This window comes from Sciurus vulgaris, assembly GCF_902686455.1.
Source record: "Sciurus vulgaris genome assembly, chromosome: 13".
NCBI lineage: Eukaryota > Metazoa > Chordata > Mammalia > Rodentia > Sciuridae > Sciurus > Sciurus vulgaris.
In genome coordinates this window covers 59,648,653-59,674,585 of record NC_136474.1, presented here as the reverse complement: position 1 = coordinate 59,674,585, position 25,933 = coordinate 59,648,653, and the positions used below count along the sequence as shown (strand labels likewise).

Here is a 25,933-nt window from a genome sequence, read left to right as displayed (position 1 = left end):
ACTTAGTGAAGAAAAATTTGGAAAAGAAAATGTTCTTATTGCTCAGTGGTTAGCTCAACAGACAGTAATCAGCATTGTCATTGTGCGTCCCTGCAGAACAGAGATAAATATTCAGAATAAGTAATTGAGGAGTGTTTCTCAAGGGACTGTTTCCATAGGTATGGATGGGTTAAGGAATTCAAGAAGAGATGCAGGGTTAACACAGAGGCCCTTGCCCCTGGAAGCCTGGAAGGAACCAATGGAAGGGACCTGAGACCCTGGAGCAAGGGTTACCTGAGAGAAGCCAAATTCTCCAGTCCAGGAGCAAACCAGTTGCCAGATCATGGCATGAGGAGGAAGGACACTAGGAAATAAATACCCTCAAGCACTTTCATCTCTCAGCCTCCAAACTCATTTCAGTGTTTCTCGTTGATAAAACCCTAGGAGCTAAAGTGACCATGAGGGCAGCTGATTAAGTTCATAGCAGTTAAATATGCAGAGAACAAGGTTAGCACATCTGAGGGGGAATTTAAGAACATTCAGAGCACCATCAAAAGTCATTATTGGGCTGGGCTTAGAGCACTTAGAGCACTTCCCATGCGTGAGGCACTGGGTTCGATCCTCAGCACCATGTAAAAATCAACAAAATAAAGGTATTGTGTCCATGTACAACTAAAAATTTTTTAAAAGATGAAGGAAAAATAGTTATTGCAGTAATTTTTTGTTGTAAGGAAAACTCTAGTCTAAGCTATTTGTGTGGTACCGTTAAACCAAACCCTAGAGAGCATCAGAGATCACATATGAAGGTTTCATATGTGTAGAATATATTTCTGTGAAGTGTGGACACAAACGTATGCATACAGATACAGACACACAAGTTCATTCTTCTGTATCATCACAGGAACGTCTTTATTTGATCATTCCTCTTTTGTCTTATTGGCTTAGGTACTTTTCTCAGAAAGACATTCCTCCTTAGATATTCATCCCCAATTATTCTTTTTATTTTCAAAGCAACAATTATTTCCAATTTTATTACTGATGCTTTTATTATTATTAGTCCTAACAACTACAAAAATTATTCTTTTACATCATCCAATCTTATTTCACTATTAATGGTCATCACTGTCTGAAATTATCCTTGTACCTTATATGTTACATTTCCCCCTTTTGCTTAGCTGTCCTCCATATCCCTATAAGTCCCATGAGGTCAGGGATCCTGTCCATTTCATTTACTGATACATCCACAGCACCAAGCTGAGTGTTAATCCGAGTAAACAGAAGGCATTCATAGAGCATTGTTTACAATTTTCACTTTTAAATAAAATTAGATTGTAAAGGACTTTATCCTGGGTTGCACATACAAAAATAATAGGAAGAAGGGTTGTACATACAAAATAATAGAAAGAAGGATATGACACAGGTCTCCAGCACTGGATAGGTGAGGGCATCATTAAACATGATCAAAAATTTGGGAGGAAAAAAAAAGAAAAAAAGAATTCAGGAGAAGAGTAAACTATGCCTAGAGAAGTCAAACAAAGTGTATAATTTTGGACTTACTGACCAGTAAGCACCTTCAGGATTTGCAGATACTTATGTCCAGTAGGTAGTTGAAAATGTGTACCTGAGAAAAAGTCTTTATTATAGATTTAAATTTACAGGTCTTGGGTATAAAAGTCAGAAATGAAGTCATAAACACAGATGAAACTGCAGAGAAGGTAGAAGAGTGCCAGGAAATCAAAGTGAAAGGAGAAGGGAAGCCTAGTTAAACTGTTCCTGCCAAAATTTCACCATGATATAGGGTAAGATAATCCAATATCTGAAGAGAGATAAAATCATTACTTTGCAAATTTAAGGAGTGCTCAAGAGCATTGATAGATTTACATGTATTTTTTCAGGAACTATAGTTGAGAACACCTAAAAATAAACAACTTCTTGAATAACAAATTAGTCTTTCATTGTAAATTACAAAACGTATGTTTAATATACGTTGAAGTGTATCAGCAGTGAGATTTATCCTCTAACTATATGCTCCATAGCCACAGCAATGTGGCAAATCAGACTATGTCACATAACTAAATTATAAGTAACACAAACAATACAATTAAGGAAGGGAACATTAGCAAGGAGAATCATATTATGCTTCCGTACATACACGATACTCACACATATTCAGGCTTAAGCAACGTGTTTTAAATTCTTCGTAGATTATTTATTTTCCATAATTTCATGTCATCTCATGCATGGTCCTTTCAAATTTAATTTCACATTAATATAAAAACATTATCACTCAGTGATTCAGCAATCACTGTACTGATGGCGTTTCTAATTACCTAAGTTTGACTATTTCATAATTAATATACTCGGAATACAAAAATAGATGGGCAATTTTTACACCCAGTTTAAATTAAATTATAATAACCTGTAAGCCTTTATTCTGGCATGTAGGATTTAAGATCTCAATTACATGGTTCTTTCAAGATACACAATCCCGATGGAATTATGTTTACTATCTGATTGAACATAATGTTCATCAAAAGCAGCAATGAAGCAGTCCATTATGTACAGTGACATTAGGAGGGGATTGTTTTTCATTCTGCTCATTCAACCATGCGGGCACACCTGTTTCTGATTCTGAAACCACTGATGATTACTTCCCAGCATCAGCGTTGAAACAGCATCATTAGTCAAGTTCTTTTTCACTTGGTTGAAAAGAAACGTGAAAAGATGAAGGTTTTCTACCATATCTTGGTTTTTGTAAAACTTAAATTGTATTTTTCAAATGTCTGCTTTCCAGTTCAGCTTAATGTTCTAAAGTCAGTAGCGAGAACTCCCAGGACCACAGTGGAATGAATCTGACACAACTTTCCTGTGGACCTATATGAATACACCACAGTGAATCTCCGCATCATGTACGGCCACAAGACTGGGATCCTAATTAGAATAAGTCATATTCCATGTTTGTGTAAATATGTCAAAATATACTCCACAGTCATATGTAACTAAAAGGTACAAATAAAATTAAAAAAAAAAAAAAAAAAAAAAAAAGAACTCCCAGGACCACACTTAAAATATTTAGGTTCCTGACTTCTGTGATAAATAGTCTCTGAAAGGGCACTTTCAAAGCACTTGATCTGAATTGTGTTAACTTATATTCATATAACCTTCTGTGACAGTGAATCTAACCATAGTTTTAATATAAAGTGTAGCTTTGTCTTACGCTCTTAGAAAGCTGATATCCACTGAAATGAAAAGAAAGTCAGTTTGTTGTCTTAATTTTTCTTGTAAAGTTGCTTGTGCAGTTTTTATTTGATTTGAACTAACATGTTACTGTCAAATCAACACTAATATCTAACAAGTTTATTTTAGCATTAGCCAATAGTATATACATCCTATTATACATAGGCAAAATAAAATAATTACCAAATAATTTGGTAATCTTATCACCAAAGTAGAATCACTACCAGAAATGGATTAAATCCTTTTAAAAATTCCCTTTATGTGTCACAGATTTTATTAAATTACAGATAGAATAAAATATTCACTTCTCCTCACCCAATAAGAGGCTCTGGATAGACACCATGCCAGTATTAACCTTGATCTGCCAACATCCCTGTGTTGATGGGACTTGTATGCAGTAGCTAACGGTTAACTGCTCTTGAGAAATCCTGTTCGCCTACATCATGCTCCTCAAAGTATAACACAAAAGATAGTCTGGTTTTTTTATTAATAGTTGTAATATAATGTTTATAGCTAATAGACTCTAGCATCAATATCATTCCTAGATCCTTGCTTTGAGAGACATTTTCAATTGTTAAAATGCATTGTGTTGACACTCCTTTTATATTTTTTTTCTATCTTCAGTAACCTATTTGGTCTAAGGTCTTTTAATTTATAATAATCTTAGAACTAAAAGAACTAATTTATATACAGTTGAGTGGGTTTTTTTTTTTCTCTTTTACAATATCTTTTACTCTCTATTTGTTTTACTTGCATTTTTTCTTAAATTGTGTATGGGAGAGGAGATAACACAATTTCTAATTAATATGCTCTGCTGTTTTGTGTAAGAGCTTCTGGAAGATAAAGATTAAGGGAGGGTAATCTTCTTGGTTAATCCAAATCTTATTGTATGTTACCTGGGTTATGCAAAAAGGCAAAGACATTTTCCCCCTTAACTTTTTTCATACAGGTGACATCTAAGCCTGCTTTATCTGCATTATCTACATAACACTGTTTAACTTCACATAAAAAGTAAAAAAAAAAAAAAAAAAAAAAAAAAGAAAGAAAGAAAGAAAGAAAGAAAGAAAAAGAAAGAAAGAAGTTGTAATTTGTTTTTCAACCTGAAATACATATATTACAACTTTGGAAATTAGATTTAATGATCACATGACAAACCGATGTCAGATGATATAACACATACAGCAAATATGAGAACCTTTCCATATACTGTGAATTTATGTGACCCAGAAAATTACTCTGATGAGAGTTCTCTCAGCTTAAGGTACAAAAAGGGGAAGTGACAGAAAATGTGACTGGCAAGACTGTTCTTATACTCTGAAAAACGTTGCATGCCAGGAACTTTTGGCCTTGTTTTCCAGGAAAAAAAAAAAAATAGTTTTTTAAAGAGAAATTGACCTTATAAGTGAATGGGGATGGGGAAATGAAAGAAAAAAAGACTTGATAAGATGTGAATAAGATGTGAAGAGGAAACAGCCAGGGGTTCATCACAGTAACCCAAATGAGAGAAATGAAGCTCTGAAGTTGGCATCAAAAATGAGTTTTTCAGGTCTGTGATAGTGGTGGTGATACCAGGACTTGGGTGTTTGAGGGAAGTGCTGAAAGGAAAGAAAAATAATCATGGTATGACGCACTAACTAGAGCAAGGTGCACTGATGGTAGTACGGGTATTGTTTTCTTTAATTAAGTTTTGCAAGGAATAGAAGGAACTTACCTCAACATCGTAAAGCTATATGACAAACCCAAAGTCAACATCATAGAGAATGGGTAAAAACTAAAAGTATTTTCTCTAAAATTCAGTATGAGATAAGGATTTCCACTCTTACCATTTCTATTGAATGCAGTACTGAAAATTCTAGCCAGAGCAGTTAGGCAAGAGAAGGAAATAAAAGGGATTAAAAATAGGAAAGGAAGAAGACAAGTCGTCACTGTTTACAGATGATATGATCTTATATTTAGATAATCTACCAGGAGACTGCTAGTGATAATAAAAAATTCAGCAAAGAGGTAAATAGCCTAAACAAACAAAACAAAACAAAATCTAGGAATAAATCTTTTGTAAAAGACCTCTACAGTGAAAATTATAAAGCACTGTAGAAAGAAACTGGAGAAGACATTGGAAAATGGAAAGACCTCCCATATTCATGGATGGACAGAATTAATATTAAAATGGCCATATTACCATAAGTGATATACAGATTCAATGCAATCTCCACCAAAATACCAATGACATTCCTCACAGAACTAGATAAAATATTCCTAAAATGTTCATTTAGAAGAATAAATGTCTAAGAATAGTTAAAGCAGTTTATTTTAGTTAGCTTTTGCTTTCCTTTAACCAAAATACCTGATAAGAACAACTTGGAGGAAGAAAGGTTTATTTGGGGCTCATATTTTTAGAGGTATCATTCTGTAGACGGTTGACTCCTTTATGTTGGACCCAAGATGAGGCTGCATATCATGGGGGAAGGGCCTAGTGGGCAGGAATGCTGCTCAGCTCATGATGGTGTCGGGAAGCAGCGAGAGAGAGAGAAATGGGTCTCAGGAAGATGAACCCTTCCAACACACATGGCTAGTGACTCACCTCCTCCAACCATGTCCCACCTGCCTACAATTACTACCCAGTCAGTCCATTCAAACTAGGATGGACTAATTAGGTTATAGCTCTTATAATCCAGCTGTTTCACCTCTGAATATTTCTACATTAACAGGACTTTTCAGGGGACTCCTCATGTCCAAATCATAACACAATTCTAAGCCAAAAAAGAAAAGAAAACTGATTTCAAACTATACTACAGAGATATAGTAATAAAAACTGCTGGTACTGCTATCAAAAGAGATGCATAGACAATGGAACAGAATAGAAGACACAGAGACAAACCTGTCCAGTTATGGTCATCTGATCCTTGATGAATGCACCAAAAACATACATTGGAGAAAAGATAGCTTTTAGACAAATGGTGCAGGGAAGACTGGTTATCCCTGTGTTAAAGAATGAAACTAGACTGGTTATCCCTGTGTTAAAGAATGAGACTAGAGCTTTCTCCTCACCCTATGCAAAAATACTTAAAATAGATCAAAGACCTAGGAACTAGACCAGAAACTTGTGAAAGTCCCAGAAAGAAAACATATGGTCAACATTCCAACATAGAGGTGCAGGCAACAACTTCCTTACTCATAAAAATAAAGAAATAATACTAAAACTAATCAATAGAATGGCATCAAATTTAAAAGTTTTTGCACAGCAAATGAAACAAGAACGTAAAGAGAAAATCCACAGAATGGGAGAAAATATTTGCTAACTACTTTTTTGGCAAAGGATTGATATCCAGAATATATCAAGAACTCAAAAATACTACCATCAGTAGATGCCCTTCAATTGATGAATGGATAAAGACACTGTGGTATATATATATATATACACAATGGAATATGTATATATATATATATATATACACAATGGAATATTACTCAGCCATAAAGAATGATAAAATTATGGCATTTGCAGGCAAATGGATGAAATTGGAGAATATCATGCTAAGTGAGATAAGCCAATCTCAAAAAAACCAAAGAACGAATGATCTCCCTGATAAGTGGATGATGACACATAATGGGGGGTGGGAGGGATTAGTGTTAGGGTTAGAGTTAGGGTTAGGGAGGGGGGCAAGAATAGAGGAAGGAAGGACTGTATAGAGGGAAAAGAGGGGTGGGAGGGGTGGGGGGAAGGGAAAAAATAACAGAATGAATCAAACAACATTACCCTATATAAATTTATGATTACACAAATGGTATGCCTTTATGCCATGTACAGAGAAACAACATGTCTCCCATTTGTTTACAATTAAAAAAAGAAAGAAAGAAAAAGAAAAAAAATACTACCATCAGAAAAAAGAAAAAAAATTAAAAAGGGGAAATGAACTCCCCTCAACAGATACTTCTCAAAGAAATACAAATAGCCAACAAATATATGAAAAAATGTTCAACAATTTTAGCAATTGGGAAAAAGTAAAAATACACTGAAATTTCATCTTACTCCAGTTAGAATGGCAGCCATCAAGAATACGGGCAATAATAAATGCTGGAAAGGATATGGAGAAAATGGAGCACTTCTATATTGTTAGTGGGATTGTAAATTAGTACAACGAGAGAAATCAGTATGGAGGTTCCTCAAAAGTGTAAGAATGGAACCACGATATGACCTGGCTATACCAGCTCTGGTTCTCTCAGATCTTTTATGAATTTCCCGGGAAACTCAGCAATGGAGTGTTCAGTTCTGGAACACTTTCTTTCAAATGGAAGAGAAGCTTTTAGAAGATAGAGATGTTTTCCAATAATTTATACATGAAATAAGTTGCACTCCTTCACTCTGTCTGGATAGAGCAAATAAGAAATTGAAAACAGTATCTTATATTAAAAAACTGCCACATAGGCTACAATGAACATGTATGCACAGGGAAAATCCAGTAATCATCTCATAGGCAATTCAAGCACACAAAGGCCAGCATTTTATTCACGTTTATTGTTTTGTACTGATAAGAGTATTTGGGGGTCTATGCAAGGTCCTTTATCTTAAAAAGTTGGGTCACTAATACATTGCCCTGGTCATGTCACATGATACACCACTAATATAATTTCATATTAAAGCAAAATTGCCTTGCAAACTCCTAAGTACTACAAATATATAAAGTAAAATGCATACAAAAGCCAGGTATGTAGATTACTGAATCTGACCATAATTTAATTGGAGCTTTCTGATGGTGTTTATGGGCAAAGTATGTGAAAATCCAAAGAATGTTTAGTAAAATCTTAGAAAATGGAAATCTTAGGAGATATAGTGAAGCTAATGTAACATTTTCCATGACGTTTTATGAAAACTTATTATCAAAAAGTTAAGTATAATCAACTTCCATTTTGAAGGGAAAAAATGTACCAGAGTAAAGAATTCTTCAGAGGTAAGTTAGGAATTCAATCTGTGCACTTCATCCATGTAATATACCAAGTTTGGAATATTTGGAAGTCCAAAATTTTCTCAGTCCAGTTCCTAACAGTAAAATCCAAAGCTGTGCCACCAGGACAGGGTTTATATTTTTGATGAAAACCAGGAGAGGACTTTATTTATTTATTTTGTTGATAAACTAAATTTATTTCATTCATTGCACAGACATAAAATCTTATAACATATTATTTATGAAACTAATTGTTATGAAACCATCTTCATAGCCATCCAGAAGGTCAACTCTCAGCTGTGAAAACTTGGGGAACTAATGATTATTATAAGCTGCTTGCAGAGGTACAATGTGACTCTAGAGGGTGTTTTTTTTTTAATGTTAAAAAAGAATCGTTCTTTGAAACCAATAATCATAATCATTTAATATGAAACACAAATTAACTTTATACCAAACTTTTGCCCCAAAGACCCTATAAACCATAATAATTATAATAAAAAAGTATTGTTATTGTTATTATTATTATTATTATTATTATTATGCTCTCACTCTATTGCCCAGGTTGACCTCAAACTTGCAAATCATCCTTTCTCAGACTCCTGAGTAGTAAGAATTACAGGACAGTGCCACCGCATCCAGTTCCTACAGAACAGATTTTACTGGAAGTTTTGAATGTTGTATTTCTCAAGATAGAGTGAACTGCCAAAAACATGAATAATGTAAAATTGTGTTTGTATACAAATAACTCCTACAAAGTCTGTTTGTTAATGGGATTAAATATCTGCCTGCTAAGTGATTACTGTGGTTTGGAATAACAGTTGATAATGAAAGGCTGAGGCAAATTTTAAAAACAGCACATTTAATATTATGAATTCATTCTACCTTAAAAAGAATTAACAAGAAAATATTGAAGTGACAATGCTTTCTATTCTATCCTTTTCTATTCTAATATGGAGGAGTAGGTATATATACAAGTTGAGTATCCCTTATCTAAAAATGACTGGAATAAGAAGTGTGTTGGATATTTATAGTTTTTTGGAATATTTCCATAGAATACGGATGGAGCGACCCCATGTCAAAAATCTGAACTCTGATGTGCTCCAAAATTCCCAAAATTTGAGCATCCTATAGGCATTCAAAAAGTTTTAGGTATCAGAATATTTTTTATTTTTTAGATTTTATATATGTATCCACATGTATAATACATATGTATATATTGCATGCATATATAATTTCAGTATTATCATATGTATAATATATTCATATACATATCTCTGTCTCCAGGAGAGAGGTTGGCACTTCTAAATGGCAGACAGTTTCATTGAACTCTTATGAAGGACTGATGGATAGTGTATGAGGTGTAGCCATCATTGGTTGAACTGTTTTTCATTCACTCTGTCACTATAACATGCCATTTAAAAATAGTTGGTTCTGGACTCCAATAGTTGCTTTGCTTCTGTGCCACTAATATTACTGACTTTGTTAATAATTCTCATTCACAGTAGCCCTGTGGTTGGTATAATTATTGACCTCAGGCCTGCTTATTATGACACACACTGCCAGCAACAACTGATTTCTGTAAATATTCTTAATGTTGTAGATAATTTGTTTCTTTCCTATTTATAATGTACAAGTTCACCTTGACTACAAAAGGAAACAAATACATTGTTTACCTATATGTCAAATAGAAATACGTCTGGAAGTCTCAATAACCAGAGATAAGATTGACAAAGACCTAATATCCTCTTTTATAGAGAACCACAATTCACAATTCTCCTTCTTTGAGTACTTTTTGCTGGAAAAGAGTAGCTTTCAGAATTAAAAATAATAATCTGAAAATTACTGATTTCCCAATCAAAGTAGTAGGGCCAGCAATACCAGAAATCTGATTCTATTTTAGGTCCCTTCCATAAGGCAGTTTCTCTCAGGGAAAGTGCTATTTTAAGGTAATTTACCCTCCCAGGATTTTCCTCTTATTTTTAATTCAGTCTACTTTGAAAAATTTTGCTGTTTCTGGCTCCACTATTTAGATTGAGAAGTCAAGTTCCATTTTTTTTTTTTTAATTCTAAAGCTACTCTTTGCTTTCATAATCATTCTAGAAATGAAAGAATGAAATCTCTAGTTCATCTGCGTAATGTCTGTGGCTGAGTGTGGTGGTCAGTGAACATTCGGTACAGTTAAACATATCAGAGGACAAGAGCAAAATTAACTGATGACACAGCAAGGTTTTCATGATGTGAAAAATTAGAGTATCACTCAATATAAAAACACTCCTGAGTCCACGGAGCAAATGCATCTCATACTTCCTCTTTTCTAGCACTTGGGGCCACAAAAAGATTTGAAAGTTACTTGTCCAACTAAATTTTCATTGTAATCTAAATTTAAGACCTGCAAAAATGCTTCTAAGTATGACAAAAGCATTCCTAAGAACTCACTAGAAATCTTTTTGTAATTCTTTCCTGTTTAAAAAAGAAAGAGGATAAATAATGCAGTAGACAAGTGAAATTAAATATGTTGTGTATACAGTAGACTTTATAAACTCACAGCTGAGTTTTACCAATAAGAATTCATATAATTTATTAGAAATTTGAATTTTTATTTCCTCACAGTTTGACATGGTTCTATAGTTTGAAGCTAATTTTGTGAACATAGGTGTATTTTAAAAACAAAGCAAAAGCAAAAAAAAAAAAAAGAAAAGAAAGAAAGAAAGAAAGAAAGAAAGAAAGAAAGAAAGAAAGAAAGAAAGAAAAGAAAGAAAGAAAGAAAGAAAGAAAGAAAACCTGACAGACCTGGATGTTTATCAAAGCCTTTGTCAGGCTATGGTAATGCATGTAACAGGCCTAGCTTAAAGTTAATACTCCGTACATTTTGCTGATTTTTTTACCATAAACTATATAGAGAAAGGAGGAGAAGCTGGTCACAGTGGTATACACCTGTAATCCCAGCTGCTCAGGAGGCTGAGGCAGGAGGCTCATGAGTTCAAAGCCAGCCTCAGCAAAAGTGAGGCACTAAGCAACTCAGTGAGATGCTGTCTCTAAATAAAATACAAAATAGGGCTGGGGATGTGGCTCCGTGGCTGAGTGACCCTGAGTTCAATCACTGGTAGCAAAAGAGAGGAAGGAAGGAAGGAAGGAAGGAAGGAAGGAAGGGAGGAAGGGAGGAAGGGAGGAAGGGAGGAAGGGAGGAAGGGAGGAAGGAAGGAGAGAAAAAGAAAGGTGAGGGAGAAAGGGAAGAAGTACTACAGAAAAAGATTTTGAGAAACTCAACTTTAGTTAAATGCTTGTTTTCCTTTCATTATAATTTCTCTTCAAATGATTTTTAAGCCTAGCTCATTTTCGCTTAATTTTATTTTCCAACATAAAACTCACCCTCTCAGGAATTTCCAAGTACACAGTACAATATTGTCAACCACATACCATTGTGTGACAGAGCCCCAGGACCATCCCTGCACTGTCCCCGCATGACTGAAACTCTACGCCTACAGACTGACCCTCTGCCCTCCCCTCCCCCAGCACCTGGAAACCACCATTCTTCTCTATGTTCCTGTGAATTTGAATACCTTGGATACATAATATAAATAGATTCATGCAACATTTTCTTTTTTGTAACAGGCTTATTTCCCTAAGTTTCATGTATATTGTTGTAAATGACAGGGTATCCTTCTTTTTACAGGCTGAATAATATTCCATTATAAGTGTACACCATGTCTTCTCTATCCACTTGCCAATGGTCATGTAGGTTGCTTCCACTTCTTGACTATTGTGAATGACTCTCTGTGTGTAATTTTAAGTTCAGTTGGAAATTAATTGTTAATTGTTCCATCTCTGATGTGCCCACCTAGTTTCGTTGCTCTCCTTTTTTAGTTTTTAGCAAAATTGTGGAAATTGCATATGAGCTCACGTAATATTCACTGTATGTATTTTTCTTATTCAATGAAGCTATGTAGCTGACCTTTAAATAGTCCCGGTCAAGGTGAAAAAGCCTGGTGACTTGATAAATAATGGAATGTGGTCTGTCATTACAGGACGAGTCTGCTTCAGCAGACAAACAGTGTAAACCAGAGGCCGCCCAGGCTACCTACTCAACGTCGACTGTTCCCGGCTCACAGGAGGTCTTATACATCAATGGAAATGGGACCTACAGTTACCATAGTTACAGAGGCCTAGGAGGAGGACTGCTAAACCTGAATGATGCTTCCAGTAGTGGTAAGTCTTTGCTATATTTTATATTGGGTGTGTCCTTTGGAGGATGGTAAATTCTTTAAACCTGAGAGAAGAAAATGGATATATTATTATAAGCAATAGTCAGTGCCAATCTGGTAAAAATAAAGCCATTTAAAAAGACATAGTGATTATTTCCATCCATGGATATTTCATGATTTTGTTGATGTTTTTGAGAGTAGCAGCACTCTTATTCAATTGAATGATCACTGTTTTATGCAAAAGCAAAATAAAATAAAATAGAGAAATGTCTAATTTTTTTCAAATAGTAATACATTCTGCCCCCAATGCTATCCTGTGCTATTTATCAAGAATAATGAAATGTTTACTTCATGTTCAAGGAGGCCTTGGATTCGGAATATTTGAGACACCAGGAACTTTACTGATGATGCAACACACACGGGTGTGACTAAGTGGATACAGAACAACAGTGGGGACACATGGCTGTCATGTCAATGGCATGCTCCACAGCAGCAACTGGTACACTGGAGCCAGCTGCCACTTGCTCGTGCTTATAAATTTGGTGGACTTCCTTGAGTTTATATGGCAGGATGTCTTCCAAGTGAGTCAGAGATTAACATGTTTAATATAAAGCCATGCATCTTACAAAAAATATACACAGATGAGTTTCTTATACCTGGCTAGTAAGAAAAACTTTCCTAAGTATACTTAAAATTCAGGGGAAATGAGTTTGATTATATTACACACACACACACACACACACTCACCTTTCATATGACAAAAAACATAAAGCTTTAAGAAGATGAATAATGAAGTGGAAGATTATTAGCTACATAAACTACTCATGGCTAATAAGTTGATACATGAAACTTTTCCAAAATAAAGAAGAAATGTACCTAAAATCATGTTTAAAATGCAAGAAAGGGTTGAGGATATAGCTCAGTGGTAGAGTGGGTGCTTAGTATTCATAAGGCTGTGAGTTCAATGCTCAGTGCTAGAAAAAAAAAGAAGATAAAAAACAATCAGTATTTTTTGACAAATCTGCAAGGAAACAGGTACTTCATATATTGCTTTAGAAATGCATAAACTTGAAGTGAAATTTGACAACATCTAGCAACATCAAATGTGCATTTACCATTCAACCCAGCCATCTCATTAGGATTCTATTTCAAAGGCACATTAGTAAATGTACAAAAAGATATATATGCAAGACTATCCATTGCAATGTAATTTATAAATTAAGAAAAGATTGCCAATAAAAATGTCCATCAATAGATGACTGGTTGATTATTATAGTGCATCTAAATAAGAGAGTAACATGTTGCTATGAAAAGTAATGTAAAATAACTTAATATAATGTTATGCAGCAATCTCTAAGTAGTATAACTACTTATAGTGTGCTAACATTCATAAAAATGATTTGTATAAATGAATGTATAAATCGCAATTTTAAAGATGTTTACAGAGAGGTAGGAATGAGTGGATTAGAGTATAAGGGACAGGTAGAGGTAGAAACTAGAATTCTCTGAATATAATTGGTGTTTATACACTATTTTGATCATTTAACTTTGGAGCAATGTACATATTTATGTAATCATGAAACCATTTTTAAGTCTCCTTGAAAATGGAAAGGAAAGCAATACAAATGAAGTTTAGCTGTTTCATGAGTTATTGGCGTAGCCCCACAGGAAGGAACTTTTCCAAGTGAATTTAAAAAATCATGTTTTGACTCTGCAAGTATTAAAGACAGTGATAAAACCTTAAACTAATTCCAGTAACCATAGTATTATTTTGAGACCGTGGCCTGTGTATTTTGGTTTAAAGCAAATATGCAATTATGCTGGTGTCAGGGAAAGCTTGGATTTTCAGCAGAGAACAGAGTCAATATAGATAGATGATCAATAGATTTAAGTAAAAACTCCATAACCTTGGAATTGTATTGTAATATCAGAATGGAACTCAGAATGAACTCTTACTTTTTCTGAAAACATATTTCCCATCTCTTCTCACTAAAAATGCCAAAAAACAAAGACTTATTTGAATTTGAAAATTGAATTAGGTTTGATTGGCATTTATTATATTTTGGAAGAAATAACAGTATCGGTGTGAAATGCGTCCCTACTCTAGGAAATTGCTTATTACCTTTGTAACACTGGAAATGTGTGCTGAGTTCTTTCAGGAGTTACTCTTCTGAAAGGCCGGGGCTCTTTGGTCTAAAATTATGGGCTCCCCAAAGACAGGTCCCTGAGTTTTGGTCTACACTCATTGCCTCCTAGCTCAAAAGAATTAAGGAAGAAAGAAGCTTATTTGGGGAATATTAAATTCCAGGTGTATATTTGACTTTTCAAATGCTAACAGGCCTTCTCAACTGTTTGTAAGTCTTCCGTTTATGTGGACAGCAAATGAGTCAGAAAGATCAAGTCCAAGATCAGAAAAGGCAAATGCAAATAAAAAGTAAGAATTCGTTTAGCCTCTAAATCTAGAAACACTAACACTTCTTTTTTTTTAATGTTTTACATAAGAAGTAAAAATTTAACCACCAAATCACAATATTTGGGGAGGGGTGTTTCTTAAAGATTTTATTGGCATAATACCTTTCTTTGTCTTCTGGATTAAAAGTCATTCTTTTATAAAATTATTAATTGGATAATAATTTTATTAAATTATCAGCCAACAGCAATAGCTACCACTTACTGAATCCTTATGGTGCATCAGTGTAGTCTTTATTAATTCTCACATGGTTCTGTGAGGAGGTATGCTCTGCAAATTGGGCAAAAAAAAAAAAATTATAAAATTGAATTTATTGAATTTTAAAATTTATTGAATTTTAAAATAATGACCAAACACCAATTCTTTTCTTCCTAACATAATTGAATTCTAGTTCATGAGGCTCAGAGAGGTTGAATGACTTGTCCTAAATCCCTCCTCTAAAGAAGGATTTGAACAATCTGACTTCAGAAGCCACATTCTTAACTATTGAGCTAACAAGAGGTCCAAGGAACCAGACATTGAAATTAACTCACCTACTTTCTGTCTCCATAAACCCTCCTGTTCTGGACACAACATATAAATGAATCATACAATATGTGCTCTTTTGTATCTGCTTTCTCCCACTTAGCACGATATTTTCAAGGATCATCTCTGCGGTAGTTAAGTACAATTACTTCATTCTTTCTACTGACAAAAGTAATATTCCATTCAATGGGTATGGCATATTTTATTTAGCTACTCATTAATGATTGCCACTTTGGAGTTACCATGAATAAAGCCGACTTACACATTTATGTACAAGTTTATATGTAGGTTGTCAGTTTTCTTGAGTAGACAGAAGTAGAATGGCTGATTGATGCATATGGTGTCTCTCTGTTTAATATTATGAGGAAATATCAAACTGAACATGAGGTGTCTTTCCACTTATCTCAATCTTTCAAATCATCTTTCAACTATGTCTTTCTTGCAGTATTCATAGTGCAAGTTTTGCACAATTTTATTAATTTTAGTACTAAGTTTTTCACTTTGTTGATGCTATAGTAAATGGAATGTTTTCCTTAGTTTTATTTTTGGATCATTTATTGCAAGTTTATAGGAATATGATTATTGACATAGATGTTGTACTCCACAACCTTGCTGAGTTCATTTATTGGTTCTATTGGTTTTTAAGTGGATTTAGGATTTTCTGCACACAAAATAATATCATTGGTGGATAGAAATACTTTTACTTCTTCCTTTCCAAAAGGGATGCCATTAATTTCTTGTTCTTGTCTAGTTGCCTTGGCCAGACCCTCCAGTAAATATTGAGCTGGAGGAATAATGGTGAAACCCCTCACCCTGTCCCTCATTTTACAAGGAATGTCTTCAGTCTTTCACCATTAAGTATGATGTTTACTTTTGATTCTTTATATGTGCCTTTATTAATTGAAAAAGTTCCTTTTTTCCTAGTTTCTTTGTTTTTATGAGGGATGCTGGGTTTTGACAAATGCTTTTTCTCCATCTAACAGGTAGTATTGTCCTTTCAAACATTGTATTGTTTTTTGTATGTTAAATCTTGCATTCCTGTGTTAAATCCCATTGATCCAGGCTTATAGTTATTTTTATACATTGCTTAAGATTGCTAACATTTCATTGAGGTCTCTTGGGTCCACATTCATAAGAAATACTGTTCTCTATATTTTGCTCCAGTGATGTCTATGTCTGGTTTTGTGGTTTGAGAGTAGCTCTGATCTCCTATAATGAGTTGGGAAGTGTTCTTCCTTCTTCTACTTGAAGAGTTTGTGAAGTTGTGATATTAACTCTCTCAAGCTTCGATAGATTTCAGTTGGAGACACCATCTGGGTCTGGGCTTTTGTTTTCAGTGTGGTTTTTGATGACTTGACCTCTTTACATTTTACAGATCTACTTATATTTTCCTTTTCATCTTGAGAAAGTTTAGACAGATTTAGTATTTCTAGGAATTGCCCCTTCTATCTAAGTTATCTAATTTATCAAACAAAATTATTCAGTTCATAATGATAGCATTTTATAAATTTCATTTCTATATGGTCAACATATTCCCTCTTTCACTTCTGACTCTGTAATCTGAGTGTTCTTCCTTTTCTTCTTGATCAGTCTCACTAAAATTTGTCAGTCTGATCTTTCAAAGGACAAAGTTTAGGTTTTGTTGATATTTTTCTCTGTTTTATTTCTTTTCTAATTTTTTATGATTTTCTTCATTCAGTTTACATCACCCTCAGTTTGCTGTTATTTCCCAGTGTTTTGAGCTCAACATCAAGTTATTTATTTGAAATCCTTTCTTTCTCCTGTCAGTATAGACATGAGCAGCCATTGATTTTCTTCTGAGCACTGCTTTATCTTCACCCCATGCATTTTGGTCTTTTTGGCTTCATCCAGCTCAAAGTGTTGTTATATTTCAGTTGTCATTTCTTCTTTAACCCAGTGATTACATAATGGTGTGTTTCTAATTTCCACAAGCTACTTTGTACAAACAACTTCAATCCTTTTAGGTTTATTAAAGCTTTTTTTTTTTATTACCCATCTATGCCATATGCTAAAGAGTGCTCCATGTGTGCTTGAGAAGAAGGTATATTCTTATAAACATGTAATAGGTCTAGTTTGTCTATAGTGTTGTTCAAAATGTTTATATTCTTGTTGATCTTCTGCCTATTTTTATAATCATTATTGAAAGATATTGATTGAAATCTCCAATTACTATTGTTAAATTGTCTATTTTTGCCTGTAAAAATCCCTCTTTATGTCTGATAGATGCTTTTTGTTTTAAAGTCTATTTTGCCCAATTTTAGTTATTTGTATATTAACTCTATAATACCAAAAACAAAAACCAAAAAACAGAAAAGGTAATAGTAACTTGGATTATGTTGGTGCTGCTGAAAAAAAAAGTAGACAAAGTTTTGAACATGTAGGTGATGTGTATTAGTCAGGGTTCTCTACAGGAACAGAACCAATAGGAGGTATGACTATAAAAAGGGGATTTATTAAATTGTCTTATAAAACCAGAATCTGGGTAGTCCACAATGACCATCTGCAAACTGAAGAGCTAGAAGATTCAGTAACTGCATAGCCCAAGATGCTGGAGCCTCAAACAAGAGGGATCAATGATGCTACTCCAATCCCATACTGAAGGCATCTGGAAACTCCCTGGAGAATCACTGACAGAGTCTACTTTGTAAGAGTGAAGGAGTGGAACTCTGATGTCCTTAGGCGATTGGAGCAGCAATGGAGAAATAATTCAAGATGAACGGAGCTGACATCTGCCACTGCTTCCTTGTTCTTCCAACTTTTTTTCCATCCAAGCCACCATCCTGTTGGACTGTGCTGCCCATGCTTAGGGAGGGTCTCCACTTCAGATCCCTATGCCACATGCCAATCATTCCTAGACACACCCTCACTGACACGCCCAGTGGGATCATTACATGACACAAGTCTAGAATGAAGTGAGTGTTGCTCACTCTACTCTTACACAACCAAAATCTTTGCTCCATTGATGGCTAAGAAATTTGGGGGGCCCACTGAAAAATGAAAATATGGAGCTTCTTATTTAAAATGAAGAATTTCCAGACATTGACAACAGAGAATTCAACCAAGCATGAGACTCTTCTGAGACTTGAGGCTTCACAATTTCATGCCCACTTTGCTTCTTTAATTTAAATTTAGCAAGTCAGAGAGAAGCATGGGTTTTTCATGAAGAAAACCCAGACAGCTACTGCTGGGGAGAAAGACAACATGTACAAAGAAGGAGAAAGATGAAGATACAGTGAGAATATTTTGAAAGATTTCTTGAGAAGAGAGGAAGTGCTTTGGGGCAGCTGCCAATCATGGTGAAAATTAAGAGGAAGAAAACTGTTATAGATTACTAATAAGCAGGTCTCCCAATGTCTTTCTTGCCTTTCAATTCATTCTCCACAAAGAAATCAAATTAATCTTTAAGAAAAGGAAAACCTTACCAGGATTAGTGGTGTACACCTGTAATCCCAGCTACTTGGGGGGCTGAGGCAGGAGGATTCCAATTTCAAGATCAGCCTGGGCAATCTAGCTAGATCTTGTCTCAAAATAAAAAAATAAAAATAAAAAGACTGGGGCTATAACTCAGAGGTAGAACACCCCTGCGTTTAATCCCCAGTGTAGCAAAAAAGAAAAAGAAAATCTATCTGATCACTTCACCATTTAAAATCCATCTTATTCTTAGGTATGACATGATCTAGCCCTTTCTGCCTGAGGTCCACCTACCTGAAATTTCTTTGACCCTCTTTTCCCTCTAATTCATTATTTATTTTTTGTTTGTCAAATCCGGGATTTAATGAACAATGATCAGGTATAGTCATACACTCACAGTATCCTGAATTTATTCTGTGATGTATATATCACAGTACATACATACATGATGTATATATCACAGTACATACATGCATGCACACACACACAATCTTACCACCTCGGTATTCATTCCTCAGTCATATTGTTTGGTGATGTTCCAAAACCACACATGAGGGTCTGGGGGTGGGGGCATAGCTCAGCTATAGGGAGCTTGCCTAGCATTCATGAAGTCCTGGTTCAATCCCCAGCACTGCCAAAAAATAAAAAAATAAAACAAATCCTACATACAAAATCTGATATAGATTCCAAGTACGTAGCTATGTAAGTGGCTAGAAAATAAGTTTGATAAATTTAACATTTGAATATAAATATTTCAATACTATGTTGAGGTCCATCTTGTATGGAAATCTTTCCCTCCAAAACAGATACCTCACTGTCATAGAATGATTGAGTCTAAAAGGCTTGAGAAATCCGTTGACAGCAATCTCTTTAATTTTTAAAGGCTATATAGAAACAGGCTCAGAAAGGTAGAACATTGCTGAAAGTCAAAGATGTTAATTCTAAGGGTGTCTTGTTCATATATCCTTTGACTTTCATATGATGAGATAAAGATCTTGTAAGGACACAACAAAAGAATGCTTGGAACTGCTGAGAAAAACAGAAGTAGGCTAACCAGTATGATAATGTAGCAAATTAAAAACGAAGTGACTTTTTTGAGCAATGCTTTTAGGTGGGGTGTAACAGAGTGAAAGCAACAAAATAACAACAAAATGGTAAAACAGTTGTCTTGGCCAATAGCAGGTTTAGACTTAAACCAAAGAGAACTGCTGGAGGCCACATTTGCAGAAGGACTCTAGCCATGGTAATGGTGACAGGGGATGCGATAATACTCTCTTCTGAAGTGATTTCTAAATACCTTTTCATTCTCCAAGAATTCATACTACCTGTAACACAGATATTGTCCACAGCTAGTTTTGTTGTGTTTAGCTTCAATCATGGAAAGCCAGCTTGATCAATTAGGCTTGCTATTTCCTTTATTTGGGGACTTGCATCATTAATTCTGAGGCCCCCAAATATTCTGATTTAAAAAATGGTATTAACTATTATCTCTTCATCTTTAAGACATTAAAAGAGGCAGTCCCCCTGAAACAGATCTGGAGCTGTGGATAAAGAAACTACATACATATGCATAAATCTTGAAAGCTAAAAAGGACATGACAGAAGATAAGCATTATATTAGATGCCAGCATCATATCTCATCTATGTTTGAGAAGTCTTGATATTAGGATTTGTACATCTTCAAAGTGTGGAATGGAGCAGCAACTTAAATTAATTATTTATTTCAATTTATAAAGCTGATGAAGACAATCAGAATCAAAACCATTACCTGGAGAAGTTGGGAAGCATAAGATAGAACAAAGACTGAAGGGAAAATTATGTTTCTAGAACCTTTTAAGCTAATGTTATAACAGTGACATGAGGCATGCAAACTGTGCTATGTTCAAGAAGACAGTGAAGACAGAAGAAAAAGGAGAGCTTAACATCATTTGGATTTAACTTGGCAAGTATTATGGGTTCCTATGTTCCAATCACTGTAGTCTTAAGAAAAACAAAGTTGAATAAGGCAGAATCTGTGACCTCAAGAAACATACAAATTAAAAAGAGAGAGACAGTATTCTTCTTTCTCTTGTTTAAATGTCAAAATATTCTATTTAAATGTGATCTCCTCTGTGAATCCTTGTTCTACTGCACTATCTTTCCAGTCTTTGGAAGATTAATCACTCCATCACGGATGCCTTTCTTCCGGCATGTATCTCCTTGAATTGTGACATGTTTTTAAACATTTTTCCCTAAATAGATATGCGCTCCTCGAAAGCAGAAACTTTGTCTTGTTCAGTTACATCCCCTGAGTAAGACCAGACTTACAGTAAGTGCTCAATCATATCGGCCTATAAATGAATATTTTTAAATAGAACTTGTTCCAAAAGTTAAAAGGTACAGAGTCAATTATTTGTTTATTTTGGGGGGCAGGGGTGAAGGGATTATATTGTGAAAAACAGGACTCAGAGGGAAGAAGAAAAATTAAACTAAATTTGGGAATTCTGTGGGTACAAGAGGAAGACTCCAGTTCTTTCATTACTTTGTAGTCTATGGCATTTATAGAGTTTTATTTCTGCTTAATTTTGAATATAATAGCAATAAGAAAAGCTGGCCCATGTTGGAGACTTCATAGCAAGGAAAGATTCTAACTACTAGTGGTGCCAGAGCGCCCTTCAAATTCTTAATTAGCCAACCTCCATTTGTTTAGACTTGGCAAGGGTCTGCACCCAACAATCCAAATTTTCAAGTTGGATTATTATCAAAATGACAGCAGTTACAATTTGTATAAAGAATTTATTCAAATTATCCAACTGAAATGAGAAGCAAGCAAGCAGCCAATCCTCCTATTATCCCATTCATTTACATAGAACGAGGGAATGCTTTCTTTCTACCAGGAAGTTCACATTGAGCTGTCTAAAGAGGGCAATTGTGGCTCACTGCAGTTTTCTATTGGATCTCTTAAGTCTAAATTACATGCATAATGCATAATTTAACTACTGATGTTTCCTCTCCACAAACTCCATGGGGCAGACTTTTCAATTTGTTTTTCAACTCTGATATAAACTGGGCTCATATACTGACCCAAATCCAACAAGACCAAATTGTAGTAATAATGACCATAATAACTGACATTTGTATGGCAATTTCTAGTTTGCCAGAACCTTTGCATTCATTCTCTTCCTTGCTCTTCACTAACATTCAGGACTGTTGGCTTCCAAGTTTTTCTGATCAACGTCTATAATTAGGAATGTAAGGAAGCTTGGCCACAGGACTGGCTAGCATAGTAGAGCTACTTCACAGTGGTATGATGGGCTATGTCGGTGAACTGGGCCAGGGACCCACATTCTGAAACATCGTTTCTCTTCTGAAATTTCCAAAGGAACTTCTATTCATTCACTGTTATCACTTCTTACCTCCTGTTCACTCTTCAATCCGTTATAACCAGTTTCTCCCCATCATTTTGCTGGAATTGATCTGGCTAAGTTTATTGGTGATTCCACTAATTGCCAAACTAAAAATGTTTTTGCCATTTAGTTGGTGATTTTTTCCTCCTCTTCTGCTCTTCCATGCTGGGATTTCCCTATTGCCCCAAGCTCTGCCCTTTCAATTTTCTTGTTCTGTATACTGCCCAAGGGAGAGTTCTCTAGCTCTTATGGTTTCAAATGCACAACACTCCCAAATCTTCTCATTTACCCCATGCCTTCCCCTGAGTTTCAGTTTGTTTTGTTTTGTTTTATTTGGTACCGGGATTGAACCCAGGAACGATTAACCACTGAGTCACATCCCCAGTCCTCTGGTTTTTTTTTTTTTTTTTTTTTTTTTTTTTGAGACAGGGTCTCACTAAATGGCTTTAGGATCTTGCTAAATTGCTGAAGCCAGCCTCAGAATTGTAATACTCCTGCCTCCTGAGTCATGGAGATTACCGGCATACCTCACTGTGCCTGGCTTGAGTTTCAGATTTTATATGCACTTGTCTACCAGATAGCTTGACACAGATATCCCAAGAAACCTAAGATTTAGTTATTTGGAACTGAATATTTCACCCCCACAGGCACTATTGCCTGTCTCTGGGCTTAACTCACACAGAAATACGACTCCTGACCTGAGTCACATCAGCTCTGATGTTCCCGGTGATACCTTCTCTGATTGCTTCACTTGTGATCTGGCTAAGTGTTCTCATTCTGTGTGCACAGGGTACCCTACACATGTCTCTTAAGACTTAACCTGCCTGTGTATGCTCTATTCTATTAAGACTATGAAGAGTTTGAGGACAGGCAAGGTGACTTTATTTTCTATCACCTGTGTCAGTAGGTAACTGGTTTAAATTAATACTCAATGCATATTAAACAGATACATGAATGAATGAATGAAATTTCTCCAAGAAAGTATTGTACCTTTTTGACAATCTTAATTAAATCCAATTAAATATGGGAATATTCAAAGTTCATGACATCTTCTTAACATTTGTTCTCTTTCATTTTAAACATTTCCAAGACGTATTTTTGAAGTACACAAATTCTGCTTTAAAATGTGTTCAGCTTAAGCCTCTGATTCAGGAAAGAAGTGATTTCCATACTTACCCAGAGACCTGGGATTGTGCACTTTTTCTCTTTATCTTGCACTCTCCATAAATTGTTCTGACTTGATAGCCCCATGCAAGGAAGAAATGCATATAGGTGGGGAGAGGACCATTGTCATCCTGCTCTAAGAGACCAGCTGAATGTTTCTGCTGAGTGAAAATTGCATGAGGTCTGTTATATAAAATTCTGGAGATAATGACTTTATAGAGTAGCGCCTCAAAGTGAGTCACAGAAGCTAAGAAATCCCCTACCATGAATTAGTAGGCCCTTTGCATAATGGGAAGAGCTGTATGATGATAACATTATTTGAAGAAAGGTGATTGTATGATATAATTGAAATCAACATAATTGGGATTATGTAGTTATTATATCCCAATAGAGCTCCAATTAAGTCTGAGTGGGTCGTTAAACATTCTACAGCACATAGAGAAGTTTATAAAATATCAAAGCATTATATCTAAATATTTTTCTACCAGTGTCCAACCTGTTGAGCCATTTTTAGTAAGCCCATGTCTCCCCATGCATTCCTTTGATAATTTGACTTAATTAGGACATTGTTCCTACTCTAAATCTTACTCATTTATAACCTTTGTTTTTCTTTCAATTATGATTTTATTTAGATCTGCATTATCTAATATGATAGCCAATCGTCACCTGTAGTTATTGAAAGTGAAATTAATTCGTAACAAATGAAATTCAAAATTCAGTTCCTCAGTTTGATGGGACTTGTTTCTGGTGCTCAGTAGCTAAAGTTGGTGAGCAGCTGCTGTATTGAACAACACAGAGGGCCATTTCCATCATCACAGAAATTTCTATTAGAAATTGCTCATTCACACTGTTGTATTGGTCTCTGGGTGGTTTGTTAGGACAAAAAACCTTTTATACATTTATTCCACTAGGTTCCTCACATTTAGTTCTGTATGTATCATTCACTTCTCAATGAAATAAATACAGTCAATGGACAACCTTATAGAAACTTAAATGGTGATTCTTAAATAGTAATGCTTTTTATTCAAACTACCTAGCCTTTAAATAGCTTTTAATAATTTGAGGATCCTGAGAAAAGTTGGTTCATAATCAAAGTATAGTAGTTACCCCAAACCTCTTTGGCATAGGCTGGAATTATTTTAAAACTAGAAACAAAATAAACTTTAAAAGAATTTAATTGTGACAGAATTTGAAATGATGGTTTGATCATTAGGAAAAGCAAGCCAAACCCCAAGGTTTTTGAAATGTGACCACGTTTTTGACACTGAGTTTATCCTGTTTCCAGTTTTTTCCACATAAAATGTAATAATCATAATCTAGAATTCGATTGCGATTATGACTTATTCTTACAAATATGTATTGAGCTACACAGAGATTCAGAGAGATTATGTTTATTTGTAAGTTGTAATGATTGAAAATGATGTTAATCATTTGCTGGAAAATGATATGGATTATCTGCAAAATTAAAGGAAGCCTCTTTCAGTTTATCACTGAGCCTCTTATCTTTCACTGGGTTTCTGCAGGTCAGAAGATCTCAGAGAAAGACTCGGAAAAGGGAGGTGAGGGACCTCCTGTCCTCCCTGGGCTGCCCAACGCGTGTAATTGGTTTTACAGTTCAACATTGATCAGGCTCTTCTCTCAGCAGCTCCCCCAAAGCCTGTCCGCCTCTGCACAGTAAAATGGATCTTTATGTACTCTTAAGATCCTCTTGAGAATTCTGTGCAGTGCCGACTCGCTGAAGGAAGGAATGAAAAGATGACCCTATTAGTGTTCTGGTATCTCCCTTGTTGAGGCTGCTGGTAAACTGCTCGGGGACTTTTTAGGTGACATGAGCTCATTATGGTTGGCATGGGTTGTTTTCCTTCCACAATCTCCTTTGAACTTTGACACCTCCTCTGGGAATCTATTTGAACAAACCCATTAGATTTCACTGGTCTCACTAGCCCTCTGCCGCTCAGAAAGGAACTCTGCTGAGGAGCTCAGCATGTTCTGCTTTTCTATGAATGCAGAAATATTTTCTATATGGAAATTGAATTAGCCATTGTCTATAGTCCCCTTTCCTGGGCTTAGGTACTTACTTATGGATCTTCCAGAAATAGGCACCAGGCTGCTCACATACATTCAGTAGAGATCTTGGGTTTGTCTGCTGGAATCACTCCAAGGTAGTAACGCCAGATGGGCTTCACTGTTACTCTCCTGTTAAAACTTTCAAGTTTCAAACATGATTACAGTTACAATGCTAATATTCCCTTTTGTGATTTCAAGGCTCAAGGAAATGTTAAATGACATGTAGCTCTTAACTGACATACAAATGCTTTTCCTGAAAGCCCTCCTCTCATCTAGGTACAATCGCTAGAAATAGATGCATTTGAATGAGTCCACACAGTGCAAGATTTGCCTCCGTGTTGCTCTGTGGCCCATTCACTCAAATTCAGAACTAACAAATGATTTCAAAAGTAAATGTGTTCTCACCAATATAACAAATTATTTTCAGTCATGAAAACCTATCAGAATATAGTCCTCTTGAGTGATCTGATTTAATATAAAAGTATCATGCATACCATTGTGAATTTAAGTATTTTTTTTCTGATGTCT

At 35.2% G+C, this 25,933-nt stretch overlaps 1 protein-coding gene and 1 long non-coding RNA gene across 7 annotated transcripts in view; both read left to right on the top strand.

Annotated features, from left to right (window-relative positions):
* Positions 1–25,933, top strand: part of NOL4 (nucleolar protein 4) — a 367,452-nt gene that overhangs the window by 327,985 nt on the left and 13,534 nt on the right. For all 6 annotated transcript variants that reach the window (XM_079109334.1, XM_079109333.1, XM_079109338.1 and 3 more), the window contains one exon: positions 12,185–12,365. In XM_079109334.1, the coding sequence (XP_078965460.1) occupies positions 12,185–12,365 (181 nt within the window). The remainder of the gene's footprint in view (positions 1–12,184; positions 12,366–25,933) is intronic.
* Positions 5,260–6,576, top strand: LOC306642905. Its single transcript, XR_013758720.1, has 2 exons — positions 5,260–6,173; positions 6,207–6,576. It is a non-coding gene; the product is annotated as an uncharacterized lncRNA (long non-coding RNA).